The sequence below is a fragment of the Calonectris borealis genome, chromosome W (assembly GCF_964195595.1).
Source record: "Calonectris borealis chromosome W, bCalBor7.hap1.2, whole genome shotgun sequence".
Lineage (NCBI taxonomy): Eukaryota > Metazoa > Chordata > Aves > Procellariiformes > Procellariidae > Calonectris > Calonectris borealis.
Window position 1 is genome coordinate 21,612,547 of NC_134351.1, and position 15,669 is coordinate 21,628,215.

At 44.5% G+C, this 15,669-nt stretch overlaps 1 protein-coding gene across 1 annotated transcript in view; it reads left to right on the forward strand.

Moving 5' to 3' along the window:
* The first annotated feature begins 6,248 nt into the window (after nt 1-6,248).
* Nucleotides 6,249-15,669, forward strand: part of LOC142075013 (FYN-binding protein 1-like) — a 121,270-nt gene continuing 111,849 nt past the window's right edge. The window contains 1 exon segment of the mRNA XM_075136004.1: nt 6,249-6,348. Within this exon segment, the coding sequence (XP_074992105.1) occupies nt 6,249-6,348 (100 nt within the window).

Genomic DNA, 15,669 nt, shown 5'->3' on the forward strand with positions numbered 1-15,669 from the left:
ACCCATGCTGGAGCAATTCATGAAGAACTGCAGCCCAGGGGAAGGACCCATGCTGGGGAAGTTTGTGGAGGACCGTCTCCTGTGGGAGGGACCCCATGCTGGAGTAGGGGAAGAGTGTGAGGAGGAAGGAGCAGCAGAGACAACGTGTGATGAACTGACTGCAACCCCCATTCCCCATCCCCCTGTGCCGCTCGGGGGGAGGAGGTAGAGAACATGGGGAGTGAAGTTGAGCCTGGGAAGAAGGGAGGGGTGGGGGGAAGGTGTCTTTAAGATTTGTTTTTATTTCTTGTTATTCCACTCTGATTTGATTAGTAATAAATTAATTTCCCCAAGTCGAGTCTGTTTTGCCCATCATGGTAATTGCTGAGTGATCTTGACCCATGAGCCTTTTGTTATATTTTTCTCACCCCTGTTCAGCTGAGGAGGGGAGTGATAGAGTGGCTTGGTGAGCACCTGGTGTCCAGCCATGGTCAACCCACCACAACAGCACTCAGAATAAATATTCTTGCAGAAGTTGCTTAGTTAGGTAAAAACCTTTTATGTGTTTTTAAAAAAAACCAAACCAAAACAAAACAAAAAACCAAAACAAAAACCAACCCAAAAAACACCACCAACAAAAAAACTTCAAACCTGTACCCCCTCAAAGTCAGCTCAAAGACCACCCTCACCTCTGGTTTGCAGACAGTTGTTGCCAAGACTTCCATTTGCATTGAAAACTTCAACTCAGCGTTTCCTGCCTGGCTTTTTTATTTTAGACTCAAAATAATGGCTTATAGGAATCTTTGGGAGAATCCTCATAGACACTGTTCTTCATGGTCTATTCTTACAGTCTCCAAGGGGTTTTGGCTGCATTTTTAAGGTAATAATTTAAAAGTTCAGAAATGCATTTCAATGTAAACTTCTACAGTACCTAAATACCTGATAATTGCTAGGATTAAGATATCCAGCTGGCTTTAGAAATCCTATTAGGTGTCTCAATATATCTTTAAGGTCTGAGGGTTCCCACTATCTTTAAGGACAACCTGTCAATCTTCAACCCAAGATGCCAGAAGAGATGATGTTACTCAGAGGCTTACAGTCCTACATCCGTAAGGAGATAGAAAAGTCATATATGCCATCATCGTATATGCAGATACAGGAAGGAAGAAGCTGATTCTCATCCATTTGCCTCCATTGATGTTACTGTCATGCTGAGTTGTGGAAAAATATTTAATACTGTACAGCAACTTCTCAAAACATTGTCTGCTTATTATGAAGTTACAGTAAATTGTATTGCTGAAGTATTTTTAAGATGAGCTAATTACAGGTGAAGGAATTGTTTTTGAAGAGGCTGGAGGGCAGCTGGGCTACATCCAACATCAAATATATTACAACTTTCCAGAATTTCATAGAAGTGTAGAATCATGGAAGAGTCTAGGTTGGAAGGGACCGCTGGACATCTGGTACAATGATCTGTTGAAATCAGGGCCTTAGATTAGGTTAATCAGGGGTCCTGTCAAGCGGTCTTGAATGTTTCCAGTAAGGGACACTACTGTTTCCCTGGGTAACCTATTCCAATATTTAATTGTTCTCATGGTGAAGTGTGTTTGTTTGTTTTTTTTTTTTAATATTCAGATAGCAGTTCCCCTGAAGCAACTTCTGCATGTTGCCTCCATCTTCTATATAATTACTTTCTAGGACTTAGCATTTTCTGTAGAAATTTCTAAGAGATGTGGTATACTTCTTTCTTTTTCTTTTTTTTCTTATTTTTGAGTTATAAATCTTAATATAACACAGGGTAAGTGTGACTGCAGCACAACTTCAGGTGGAATTATAATTTCAAAAATCTGTATCGGTTCCCTAGGCTGAAGTGTCATTCTGATGTATGTAAGCATGCATGCTTAGTCAATATTTGAAATTCACACACCTTGAAGAGTATTTTGGGATCTGTAAACCTCAACAGCACTGGAGGAAGAAAGCTGGCCACTAAGTGAGTATATGAAAGTAGAAGAAAGGGCTCAGATTAAGAGTACCATGATGAGTCTAATCACAATCTTTCTGGGTCAGAGTAAAGAGACAGCTGATCCATTAGCCTATTCCTGATAGTGACCATTAGAGGATGCTCAGGGAGAAGTGTAAAAACCAGGCAGGTATTCAATGCCATCTCCCAAATTTCCAGCCCTTTCAGCAGCCAACAACCAGTGAGTTATTGATTTAGATGCTCAGAGTCCAGCACAAAACTGGTGAAAGAGAATTCTGTGTGAAATGGAATTTTCACAAGGTTGGATCTGCATCCTGTACTAGGTACCCCAATTCCTGGTACCAGGCACACAGCAAAGCTTCACACTTCCCTACCCGTTAAGAGTTTGGGAGGTCCCTATTGTATGGAGAGTATTCTTAATTCTTTATCTCATTTCTACTGTCTGTAGATATCGGGCATATTCGTGCTTTTTGCTGTTTCCTTTTTTTAGAATCCCACCTGTTAAAAGCAACATCCTCAGCCAAAGATCCATTTACTACAGGCCCTAGCTTGAGGTCAGGAGACTTCTGGGAAGAGAGTTGTTTAGGAGCAGCAGGCAAGACAGTGGGAGTGCGCGATACAGATATTTCCAGCAGCAGCTGTGGTGCATGTTTACTGCTGGTGTGTGTGACAGTGGAAAGTCTGAGGCATTAGAGCCAGTCAGGGTCAGCTGAGTGTATAAAGAGTTGCATAACAACCCTGTGATCCCCAAGCTGTTTAAGATTCAATAGCTGGAAAGAGACATAGGTCGATTTAGCATCTCAGTAAAAACTTACTATGTACGTAACCTGAACATACAATAAATAGTACCAGAAAGCTGAACTGAGTAGTATACCTTCCTTGTCCAAACTGCAGATTTCTCAATTTTGTGGAATCAGGTTACATTTGTTTGGTCTCCTGACATATTTGTATAAGGGAAGGGGGTCAAAGAGTGGAGGGCAAGGCCCTGCCTGCATCGAAAGCCCATACATTACACTACAGGAGCTGCAGATCTGCCAACTGGCTGGGCTCAGCAAAGAAGGTCCCATTGTAGAGCAGAGGCAGCAGCATTAACCTGGAGAGGTGGCTGAGAGAGAATTGCCTCGCAATGGATGAATACTCAGCATGTAAGGCCAAATCAGAATAAATTACAGAGAGCAAACCAGGCAAGTTAGACTTCAATGCTCCTCCATTCCTCTGCTTTGCAGCATTGTTACCTGTGAAGATAAGGTTACCAGTAAACTATTTGCCTTGTTTTTTAAAATTAACAAGTCATCCTACAGTGCATCAGTTTTTAATGTCTAACTGTGGGTGCTTTCAAGAAAGTCGATCTATCGAAAGGCTACTGTGATAGCCTTTCACTTTCTGAGAGCCAGGAGTTTCATGGTATTTAAAACTTGGCACCAAAATGAAGAGTGACTCTAGAAAATATAGGCCTAACTAGCAAAATATTCGATTCAGCAAGCTGAAGAATACTTACCTAAATTCTTGTCTGGTTTTTCCAACTATATAAGTTAGCCTATTGGCAAATAATACCTTTATTTATGAGCCTTCTTTCAACTCAGGAAAACATTTAAATCTTTATTTAGGCTTAAGGGCAACCCCATTAAAGTTAATAAGCTCAAAAATCACAAAGACGTGTATTGAAGTCCTATGCCTAGTCGAGATGTGCTGCTGTGCCTTTGTCTTCAGCTTTAAGTATGGAGAACACAGCTGCTCTCTGAATAGGGGAACTGCAGGTGTTCTCTGTGTATTATTGTTTCATTCTCTTCAATAACATGACCCACCAGAAGAGTGTGAGTATGCACAAAGATCTAAAAAAGGGAAAAAAGATCTGACTTATTAAGTCTTCAAGTTTTTTTTTTTAACATAATTTTAAACCAGCAAAGAATTTAAGATTAGGCAGCTGTTTATACATCTAAGTACCAAGTACTGCTATGAAAGTGAAGCAGAAAACAGCTTGAAGATGCTTCCAAAATATTGGTCTATGGTTTAAATACAAACTCAGATGTGATTTTAGTGTAATGCCCAGGACTGTATTGGAATGTTTTGTTTGATAGCTTTTCAAAAAAAGCTTTTGACAGGGGGACAAGATAACTGAATGCTCTATCTCCGATTGACTGTAATCTGAGCGAGCACCTGGAGCGCATGGGAGCCCTGCGACCCATGCACTGATCAAAGGGTAAGCTATAGCTGGAAGTCTTTGTTCCAAAGCAACAACCAAAGGGACAATATCTGTCTGACTTTTGGTTATAGGAAAATATCAGATTGCAACTCTTAATATTGTATGTTTGTGATTTGATGAAACCCATAATCATTTCAGACCTGAAGCCTTAATAGTAAGAGAATACTACATCCAGATGTATAAAACTGGTCAAGTGTTCTCATTCAAAATGTTTTGTCAAAATAAATTACCTTTTTTGGCCATGTGGATGTTTCTATTAAGAACATTACTTTTTAATACCTATTCCCTTTTTAAATAAAAAGCAATCTTTTTGTCAAAAACAGATTTTTCTTTTCTTAGGGGAGTTCTTCTTATGAGACTTCAAAAAAATGAAAGACTTGAAAGCATATAAAATATGTATGATTGTATTGTGTTTGCGTGGCAAGGTTTTGGTAGCGGAGGGGCTACAGGGGTGGCTTCTGTGAGAAGCTGCTAGAAGCTTCCCCCATGTCGGATAGAGCCAATGCCAGCCGGCTCCAAGATGGACTTGCCACTGGCCAAAGCTGAGCCCATCAGCGATGGTGGTAGCGCCTCTGTGATAACATATTTAAGAAGGGGAAGAAAAAAACCCTGAGCAACAGCAGCAGCAGCCGGAAGACAGGAGTGAGAATATGTGAAACAACTCTGCAGACACCAAGGTCAGTGAAGAAGGAGGGGGAGGAGGTGCTCCAGGGAGCAGAGATAGTAATTGGGAGAGGTAACGGGCAAAACATGGACTGAACAAGAGAGCAAAGAGCGGAATGATCATGGGGAATTTTGGTTGTTGTAATTGTGAAGGGACGAGGGGTGGACTTTCATTGGTGTTGTGGTGATGTTATTTTGATTTTGGTGTGGGGAATTCTTTTTGTTGATGTAAGTGAAGTTTGTGAAGATTGTGTGATGAATGTGTATTTTAATGATAATTCTTAAATATATGATTCACAGAGGCGAGGGGTCCATGAAAGTGGACGATTTACACACAATCCACCCCTCGTCTCTTCACCACAATTAGAACAACCAAAATTCCCCACTATCATTCCACTCTTTGCTCTCTAGCTGTGTTCAGTCCATGTTTTGCCCGTTACCTCTCCCAATTACTATCCTCATCTCGAATTCCTCATGCCCCATGTTGGGCGCCAAAAAGGACCGTGGTGGGTTGACCTTGGCTGGACACCAGGTGCCCACCAAGCCGCTCTATCACTCCCCTCCTCAGCAGGACGGGGGGGGGCAGAGAAAATAAGATGGAAAAAAACCTCGTGGGTCAAGATAAAGGCAGTTTAATAAAAGCAAAAGCAAGGGCTTTGCATGGAAGCAAAGGAAAACAAAAGATTTATTCTCTACTTCCCATCAGCAAGCGATGTCCAGCCACTTCCTGGGAAGTAGGGCTTCAGTACGCATAGTGGTTGCTCTGGAAGACAAACGTCGTAATAATGAATGCCCCCCTTCCTCCTCCTTTCTCTTAGCTTTTATTGCTGAGCAGACATCATACGGTATGGAATATCCCTTTGGTTAGTTTGGGTCAGCTGTCCTGGCTATGTCCCCTCCCAAGATCTTGCCCACCCCTAGCCTACTGGCCTTTGGGGGTGAGGGGGGGAATGTTGGAGAGACAGCCTTGATGCTGTGCCAGCTCAGCAGTAGCCAAAACACTGTTGTGTTATCAACACCTTTCTAGCTACCAATACAAAGCACAGCACTACGAGGGCTACTATGGGGAAAACTAACTCCATCTCAGCCAGACCCAATACAATGATGCATGTCCTCCCTGGATTGAAAATAATTAAAATAGCAAAATAAACAAAATAGTGAAAAATAAGCATCTCTACATACTTGCTAAGACATTATTGTTAATTCAATGTTCCTGCACACTTATTTTACACCATGAGCTGTGCCTATGGATTTTCAACCAAAAATTTCACCAAAGATGCTTCATTTTGAAGTTCAGCTGGAAATCCTTCAGTTCTGGTAGTTCTTCTCTTTTCTTTCTAAGCAATGATGTTAATAGTGTTATTTATCTTTCAAGTTTCGCTCTAGACGTATTGAAAGATTCAGACAGTTTGGTGGAACACCATGCCTGGAGACTTTAGGAAATGCACAAGCTGTAAAACCAGCCGAGACTGTCCTGAAGAACCAGAACCAGACTGTGGTATTGACTTTCAATGCAATTCTGGTAGGTTTTGTTTTCATGATATAGTGAGTTATGCAATAACTCAGCAAATCATGTTTTGCTTAGTTCAGTGAAGAAGCTCAATCAGTTTCCATTGAAGACAAAATGGATGCACAAAAGGAGAGATATGCTTCAGTGCTTTTCTAGTTGGGGATGATTTCCTGAAGCAGTGCCTTATTGCTAGGGTTTAAGGAGAGTCCCCAGTGTGTAGATAGGTGGGTTACAAAGCCACAAGGCCAAAACCACAGCATGAAGAATGCTTGAGAAGGGGTACATTCCTCTCATCTCCCATAATAATTTTCATCTAGTTTAAATTCCTTTCCTGTATTTTCTACTCCATGGTTAAAAGCTGACCATACTATGAGTGTCCTTTCTTCTAGTATACCTGCTCCATCTGCTCCAGAATCACTGTGTTTTTTGAAAAATCACTGGGAAAAACTAGGACTGAAGGAATTTTAAGAAAATGGATAGGGAGGTTTATTGACCAGAGCGGTATGATAGATGCTAGCTGAAGACCAGAATGCCTCTAGATCCAAAGAAAGATGTAAATTTGTAAAGCAATACATGCATGGCACATGAATTAATGTTCAAGATTCATCATAAATCAAAATAAAATAGGATAAGTTAATGGTAATAAAACTAGTCAAAACAGAAAAGGTAAATTTTGAGTCCCAAGCCATTGTCAGTATTGTCTTTATCTCAAATACTGTGAAGTCCAAGTAGAGAAAGAAAAATCAGAAAGTATGTGTTTAACAACTAGTTCACAGCCATTGTGTGGCACTTACAGGTGAGGTAGTTGATATCAACAAGTGTTGTTTTATTATGCCAGGGCTAAATTTACCCCGAATCTTTAAATCCTGTAGAAAAAAATCAATCTTTGTAAAACCTGTGATACCCAACCTCATGAGAATTACTATTTCGCTGCTGCTTTAGAACACAAATCGCTATAGTTCATAATAACAGTGTCCAAAAAATATAGTCCAAATAGCAACAATTTAAACTCTTTGTTGATATCGAATTAATATTTTCTTGTGTTCTCTTAATACAAATTTTAAAAAAACCCCTAATATTCAAGGATGAATATAGAAACAATTACAGGAAATAACTACTTTCTGCAAATTGCAGCAGTTCTCCTGTCACTTACTTTTCTTAGCCATCCCAGTAAACTAATAAGCAAATTTAGTAGTATGATTTTGTTTTCATATGAAGGAGGCAGGGTGTAGGACTCTAATTCCTTGTGACAATAATAGAAATATACAAAGAGGAAGATGTCAATAAAGAGTAGATGGGGGCGTCATTTAAAGTGCATCTTGGAAAAAAATGGATTCATTCAATGTTTTATTCTTTGATTAGGTCAATGTATAAAGCGACAACTTGTGTGTAATGTAGATAATGACTGTGGAGACTTTTCTGATGAAGATAACTGTGAATCCAACCAACAATCACCATGCTGTAACCACAGCATTGATGTGTCTGAAGTTGGCAGGACTGCAGGGCAAGGATATGTAATGAAGGAAAAAGCAGTATTGGGCCTTGTGAAGAGTCTAAGACTGTCTCCAAAGCCAGCTGAAAACACTGGGGCACACTTTCCACAAAAGTGGAATCTGAATTGTGTACGCATTTGTATTCAAAAATGCTACATAGCTTTTGGAAGAACACCTAACTACTGTTTTATTTTGTATACTTGGTGAGGATAAAATATTTATCCAGACATGAATACTAAGTAAATCAATCATTATGTTAATACACAGAATCATATATAGATGTTACATGAATATACTTACAATACTTATTATTTAAATGTAAAGTTTATAGATATATAGATATGTTTCAAGTGATATTTCATAAAGAATCAGTCATTCCCAATTACTTTACTAACATGCACGTCTAAAAGGGAGAAAATGTATCTTGATTATTTATACAACAGGCTGCCTTACTGCAACAACACTCTGCCTACAGCTTTTTTCCAGTATTGCATTCTCCACTTCACAGATCTTCCTTGTTTACAGGAGTTTTCCTCATTAATCTAAGTCGAGAATTAATCTTTCTATTCTCAGACCCTTCTGGATTTCTTTCATTTCAAACAAAAAGAAAGTGTGACATATTTTGTATCTACAAATCGAGTTAGAAGGCAGCTATCCAAACTGGAACAGGTGAAAATAAAAGTATACTACAGCGCCACCTTGTGTTTAAATGAAAAGGATGCATCCTGCTTTTCATTTTGATATAGTATCACTGCAAAAGAGCAAAAATGCTGTCTTTGTTGCATGCGGAAGACAGACAGGTACTTGGGCATTTTTAGAAGTAGCTTCTTTATCATTTCTATTATAATCCATTACTAAAATCTTCCATGAGAAAATTTTGTATAGATGTGCAGTAGTGACGCTGATGACTGATGAATTGATAACCACTTTCTACACTCAGCTAGGTATATGGACATGTATCAGACATAAATATTGGAAATACTGAAAAGATTCAAATCTATGAAACAGATCTAGAAAGGCAAAAAACCCAATACAGAATCCCCCAAGGAGCGGTTATTTTTTGAAGCATCTCTTATACATTGGTACATAGTTGTATAGAGCTATACAGCCAATGTGCCCTCTTCTCTGGATTTGTAATGGTTCAGATTTCCTCTCCTCTGCTCCAGGGAATTCCATTACTACACCAGGTCACTCCCTGGGAGAAGAGACAAAGCTAGGAGTATCTGTATATTCCTTCTACAGATTTGATGGATCTTGTACACATTTGATACCAAAGTTCCTATCAGCATACAAACTATATGAGTTATGAAAAAAAACAGGATAAAAGTACCTGTTGAGATGTTCCTTTTAAACCTATGAGGAATGCTTCCTCACATTGTTCAAGAAGAAATGGTTTTTACTTCCTTTCATTCCTAAGGTTCTCACTGTGTTTGATGTTTAACATCTAGCTTTTATTTGTTTATTATTTCTCATACATGGCCCTTAAAATGCTTTACAAAAGATGTATCATCATTATCTCCATTACACAGATGAGAGAACAAGAGCACAAGAGATGAGGCAAGCTGCTGCAGATGAAGCAAGATTCAGTTCCACAGCTATAGTCTCCATACGTTGGGGATAAAAGGAAGACTAGGGAAAATGTGGGCCCTCTCCAGAACAAAGCAGGGAGACCTGCTTACCCGGGATATGGAGAAGGCGGAGGTACTCAATGACTTTTTTGCCTCGGTCTTCACTGGCAAGTGCTCGAGCCTCACCGCCCAAGCCGCAGAAGGCAAAGGCAGGGACTGGGAGAATGAAGAGCCGCCCACTGTAGGAGAAGACCAGGTTCGAGACCATCTAAGGAACCTGAAGGTGCACAAGTCCATGGGACCCGATGAGATGCATCCACGGGTCCTGAAGGAACTGGCAGATGAAGTTGCTAAGCCACTATCCATCATATTTGAGAAGTCGTGGCAGTCCGGTGAAGTTCCCACTGACTGGAAAAGAGGAAACGTAACCCCCATTTTTAAAAAGGGAAAAAAGGAAGACCCGGGGAACTACAGGCCAGTCACTCACCTCTGTGCCTGGGAAGATCATGGAACAGATCCTCCTGGAAGCTATGCTAAGGCACATGGAGGACAGGGAGGTGATTCGAGACAGCCAGCATGGTTTCACCAAGGGCAAGTCCTGCCTGACCAACCTAGTGGCCTTCTATGATGGAATGACTACATCAGTGGACATGGGAAGAGCTACCGATGTCGTCTATCTGGACTTCTGTAAGGCCTTTGACATGGTCCCCCACAACATCCTTCTCTCTAAACTGGAGAGGTATGGATTTGATGGCTGGATTGTTTGGTGGATGAGGAATTGGTTGGATGGTCGCATCCAGAGGGTAGTGGTCAATGGCTCAATGTCCAGATGGAGATCAGTGATGAGTGGTGTCCCTCAGGGGTCTGTATTGGGACCAGTACTGTTTAATATCTTCATCAATGACATAGACAGTGGGATCGAATGCACCCTCAGCAAGTTTGCAGATGACACCAAGCTGAGTGGTGCGGTTGACACACCTGAGGGACGGGATGCCATCCAGAGGGACCTGGACAAGCTCAAGAAGTGGGCCCGTGTGAACCTCATGAGGTTCAACAAGGCCAAGTGCAGGGTCCTGCACCTGGGTCGGGGCAACCCCCAGTATCAATACAGGCTGGGGGATGAAGGGATTGAGAGCAGCCCTGCCGAGAAGGACTTGGGGGTACTGGTGGACGAAAAGCTGGACATGAGCTGACAATGTGCTCTGGCAGCCCAGAAGGCCAACCGAATCCTGGACTGCATCAAAAGAAGCGTGGCCAGCAGGTCAAGGGAGGTGATTCTGCCCCTCTGCTCTGCTCTGGTGAGACCCCACGTGGAGTACTGCGTCCAGCTCTGGAGTCCTCAGCACAAGAAAGACATGGACCTGTTGGAGTGGGTCCAGAGGAGGGCCACAAAAACGATCAGGGGGATGGAACGCCTCTCCTATGAAGAAAGACTGAGAGAGTTGGGGTTGTTCAGCCTGGAGAAGAGAAGGCTTCGGGGAGACCTTATTGCGGCCTTTCAGTACTTCAAGGGGGCTTATAAGAAAGATGGCGACAAACTTTTTAGTAGGGCCTGTAGCGATAGGACAAGGGGGAATGGTTTTAAACTAAAAGAGGGTAGATTCAGACTAGATATAAGGAAGAAATTTTTTACGATGAGGGTGGTGAAGCACTGGAACAGGTTGCCCAGAGAGGTGGTAGATGCCCCATCCCTGGAAACATTCAAGGTCAGGTTGGACGGGACTCTGAGCAACCTGATCTAGCTGAAGATGTCCCTGCTCATTGCAGGGGAGTTGGACTAGATGACCTTTAAAGGTCCCTTCCAACCCAAACTACTCTATGATTCTATGATCTCCTACAGAATCTGACTTTTCCAGTCATAATACCATTCTCTACAGGCTATGGGTGCTGACACCTTCTTTTTTGAAGTGTAACCTCTCTTGTATTTCTCTTGTAGAATCAATGTTTTAGGGATGCAGCCAATGACCAGCCCATTTGACAATGACTTTTTCAGTGGTCTTTGTTAAAGGGTACGTGATGGAAACGCACGGACATACTACCGCAAGCCGTGGAACGTGGGTGTTCTCACTTACGATGTAAGTCTAAGTCCTTCTGTGCAGAATAGGATGTGTTTAACTGAATGCTGAATCCTGACATCCTCTTGGAAGACTCAGCATATCTCTTGAGTCAGGCAGCAGCAGCTTTTTAGCATCAAGCTTTTGATAAAGTCCAGAAGGGATCAAAAGGGACTTCAGGGCGCTGGGGCGACTGGTGGGAGGATCGGGAGCACAGGTAGTGTTTTCCCTTTAGTGGCAGGGCGGAACACCGAAAGGAACAGGAAAACTCATAGGATCAACACGTGGCTCAGGGGCTGGTGCCATCGGCAGAATTTTGGCTTCTTTGACCACGGGGAGGTTTACACGACACCGGGCCTGCTGGCGACGGACGGAGTTCAGCTGTCTCACAGGGGGAAAAGGATTCTCGCTTATGAGTTGGCCGGGCTCATCGAGAGGGCTTTAAACTAGATTCGAAGGGGGACGGGGATAAAACCAGGCTCTCTAGAGAAGAGCCTAGGGACCGCACGCCAATGTCGGGGGAGAAATCGGCAGCCCAGCTCAAATGCATCTATACCAATGCACGCAGCATGGGCGGCAAACAGGAGGAGCTGGAAGCCATTGTGCAGCGGGGTAGCTATGACTTAGTCGCCATCACGGAAACATGGTGGGATGAGTCGCACGATTGGAGTGCTGCAATGGATGGCTATAAGCTCTTCAGAAGGGACAGGCGAGGAAGGAGAGGCGGTGGGGTAGCCCTGTATGTTAGGGAGTGCTTCGACTGTCTAGAGCTCGATGGTAGTGATGACGAGGTCGAATGCTTGTGGGTAAGGATGAGGGGGAAGGCCAACAAGGCAGATATCCTGCTGGGAGTCTGTTATAGACCACCTAGCCAGGACAAGGAGGCAGATGAAATATTCTACCAGAGGCTGGCAGGAGTCTCCCAGTCGCTAGCCCTTGTTCTCGTGGGGGACTTCAACTTTCTGGATGTCTGCTGGAAATACCACACGGCAGAGAGGAAACAGTCGAGGAGGTTCCTGGAGTGTGTGGAGGATAACTTCCTGACGCAGCTGGTAAGCGAGCCCACCAGGGGAGATGCCTCGCTTGACCTGCTGTTCACGAACAGAGAAGGGCTGGTGGGAGATGTGGTGGTCGGAGGCCGGCTTGGGCTTAGCGACCATGAAATGGTAGAATTTTCAATACTTGGTGAAGTAAAGAGGGGGGCCAGCAAAACCGCTACCATGGACTTCCGGAGGGCGGACTTTGGCCTGCTCAGGACACTGGTCGAGAGGGTCCCTTGGGAGACAGTCCTGAAGGGCAAAGGGGTCCAGGAAGGCTGGACGTTCTTCAAGAAGGAAGTCTTAAAGGCGCAGGAGCGGGCTGTCCCCATGTGCCGCAAGAAGAACGGGCGGGGAAGGCGACCGGCCTGGCTGAATGGGGAGCTCTGGCTGGGACTCAGGAAAAAAAGGAGAGTTTATCACTTGTGGAAGAAGGGGCAGGCAACTCAGGAAGAGTACAGGGATCTCATTAGGTCGTGCAGAGAGGAAATTAGAAAGGCAAAAGCCCGGCTAGAACTCAACCTGCCCACTGTCGTGAGAGACAACAAAAAATGCTTTTATAAGTATGTTAATGACAAAAGGAGAGCCAAGGAGAATCTCCATCCTCTATTGGATGCGGGGGGGAACGTTGCCACCAAGGACGAAGATAAGGCTGAGGTACTCAACGCCTTCTTTGCCTCAGTCTTTAGTAGTCAGAGTGGTTATCCTCAGGGTACTCAGCCCCCTGAGCTGGAAGACAAGGACGACGAGCAGGATAAACCCCCCATAATTCAAGAGGATGAAATTCATGACCTGCTATGCCACCTGGACGTTCACAAGTCTATGGGGCCGGATGGGATCCACCCGAGGGTACTGAGGGAGCTGGCGGAGGAGCTTGCCGAGCCGCTCTCCATCATTTACCACCAGTCCTGGTTAACTGGGGAGGTCCCGGACGACTGGAGGCTCGCCAATGTGACTCCCATCTACAAGAAGGGCCGGAGGGAGGATCCGGGGAACTACAGACCGGTCAGCCTGACCTCGGTGCCGGGGAAGATCATGGAGCGGTTGGTTTTGAGGGTGCTCACGAGCCATGTCCGGGACAACCAGGGGATCAGGCCCAGCCAGCACGGGTTCATGAAAGGCAGGTCCTGCTTGACCAACCTGATCTCCTTCTATGACCAGGTGACCCGCCTAGTGGATGAGGGAAAGGCAGTGGATGTGGTCTACTTGGACTTCAGTAAGGCCTTTGACACTGTCTCCCACAGCATTCTCCTAGAGAAGCTGGCGGCTCACGGCCTAGACAGGTACACTCTTCGCTGGGTAAAAAACTGGCTGGACGGCCGAGCCCAGAGAGTTGTGGTCAACGGAGTTAAATCCAGTTGGCGGCCGGCCACGAGCGGTGTTCCCCAGGGCTCAGTACTGGAGCCGGTCTTGTTCAATATCTTTATCAATGATCTGGACGAGGGGATCGAGTGCTCCCTCAGTAAGTTTGCAGACGACACCAAGTTGGGCGGGAGTGTTGATCTGCTCGAGGGTAGGAAGGCTCTGCAGAGGGACCTGGACAGGCTGGATCGATGGGCCGAGGCCAACTGTATGAGGTTCAACAAGGCCAAGTGCCGGGTCCTGCATTTCGGCCACAACCCCAGGCAACACTACAGGCTTGGGGAAGAGTGGCTGGAAAGCTGCCCAGAGGAAAAGGACCTGGGGGTGCTGGTTGACAGCCGGCTGAACATGAGCCGGCAGTGTGCTCAGGTGGCCAAGAAGGCCAACGGCATCCTGGCCTGTATCAGAAATAGTGTGGCCAGCAGGACTAGGGAGGTGATCGTGCCCCTGTACTCGGCACTGGTGAGGCCGCACCTCGAATACTGTGTTCAGTTTTGGGCCCCTCACTACAAGAAGGACATGGAGGTGCTGGAGCGTGTCCAGAGGAGGGCAACGAAGCTGGTGAAGGGCCTGGAGCACAAGCCTTATGAGGAGCGGCTGAGGGAACTGGGGTTGTTTAGCCTGGAGAAGAGGAGGCTGAGGGGAGACCTCATCACGCTCTACAACTACCTGAAAGGAGGTTGTAGTGAGGTGGGTGTTGGTCTCTTCTGCCAAGTAACTAGCGATAGGATGAGAGGAAATGGCCTCAAGTTGTGCCAAGGGAGGTTTAGATTGAACATTAGGAGAAATTTCTTTACTGAAAGAGTGGTCAGGCCTTGGAACAGGCTGCCCAGGGAAGTGGTGGAGTCACCATCCCTGGAGGTATTGAAAAGACGTGTAGATGAGGCGCTTAGGGACATGGTGTAGTGGGCATGGTGGTGTTGGGTTGACGGTTGGACACGATGATCTTAGAGGTCTTTTCCAACCTGTATGATTCTATGATTCTATGATTCTATGATTCTAAATGTAGCTTAATCTTCCCACTGTTTACCCTTGAGTAGCGACCACCCTCATCTTCAACAGGGGCTTGACATTAGAAAAGGCCAGAGATCTCTGATCTCATCTTGATTAAAGAGCAGCTCTGATCTAGTGCAGTGTGGGCAAATTAGATCAAGTCCTGGGATAAAATATTGCCACTGAGTAGGCCTAAACTAGGTAAACTGGACATGCAAAATAGACACGTAGACTCAGATCTCAGCCATTCAGGTATTTCTGTACTAATAAACTAGCCTGGGCTAAGAGGCATGGGCATTAGCACTGGCATACGATAATCTGTAGTTTTACTAGCACACTGCCAAGATTTTGGTCTGTGCCAGCTCTCATAAGCAATGCCCATTCTGTGGTCCCCTGCAGCATGCTTGAAGGGAATGTTCCCAGTAGGCAGTCTGGAGAAAGCAAGTCTATTTTGGGGTTGCACACAAGCCATACCACTCTACCTGCTCTTTGAGACAGAGGAAAGGCCCTATCCTATTTTATTTACTAGTACAGAAGTAGCCTTAGCATCTAGCGAGGTCAAAGAGAGAGAGAGCACAAAAAGTGATACTAGACACTATGGCCTAATCCAGCAGCTGGGAGCTAGTGGAATTAACTGACTGGGTCGTATATCCTTTCCCACCATATACGCCAAAGTCTGTGATCGCATCATCCCATCATGTACAAGGTGCATCAACTCCATGGTGCTGAAATGCACCACATGCAAGGAAGAATAGATCTGCCTCAACTAATTCAGTCATTCAAGTTTCTTGTCAGCCTTGTTGTCTAGGACCCCTTCAGAGCTCAG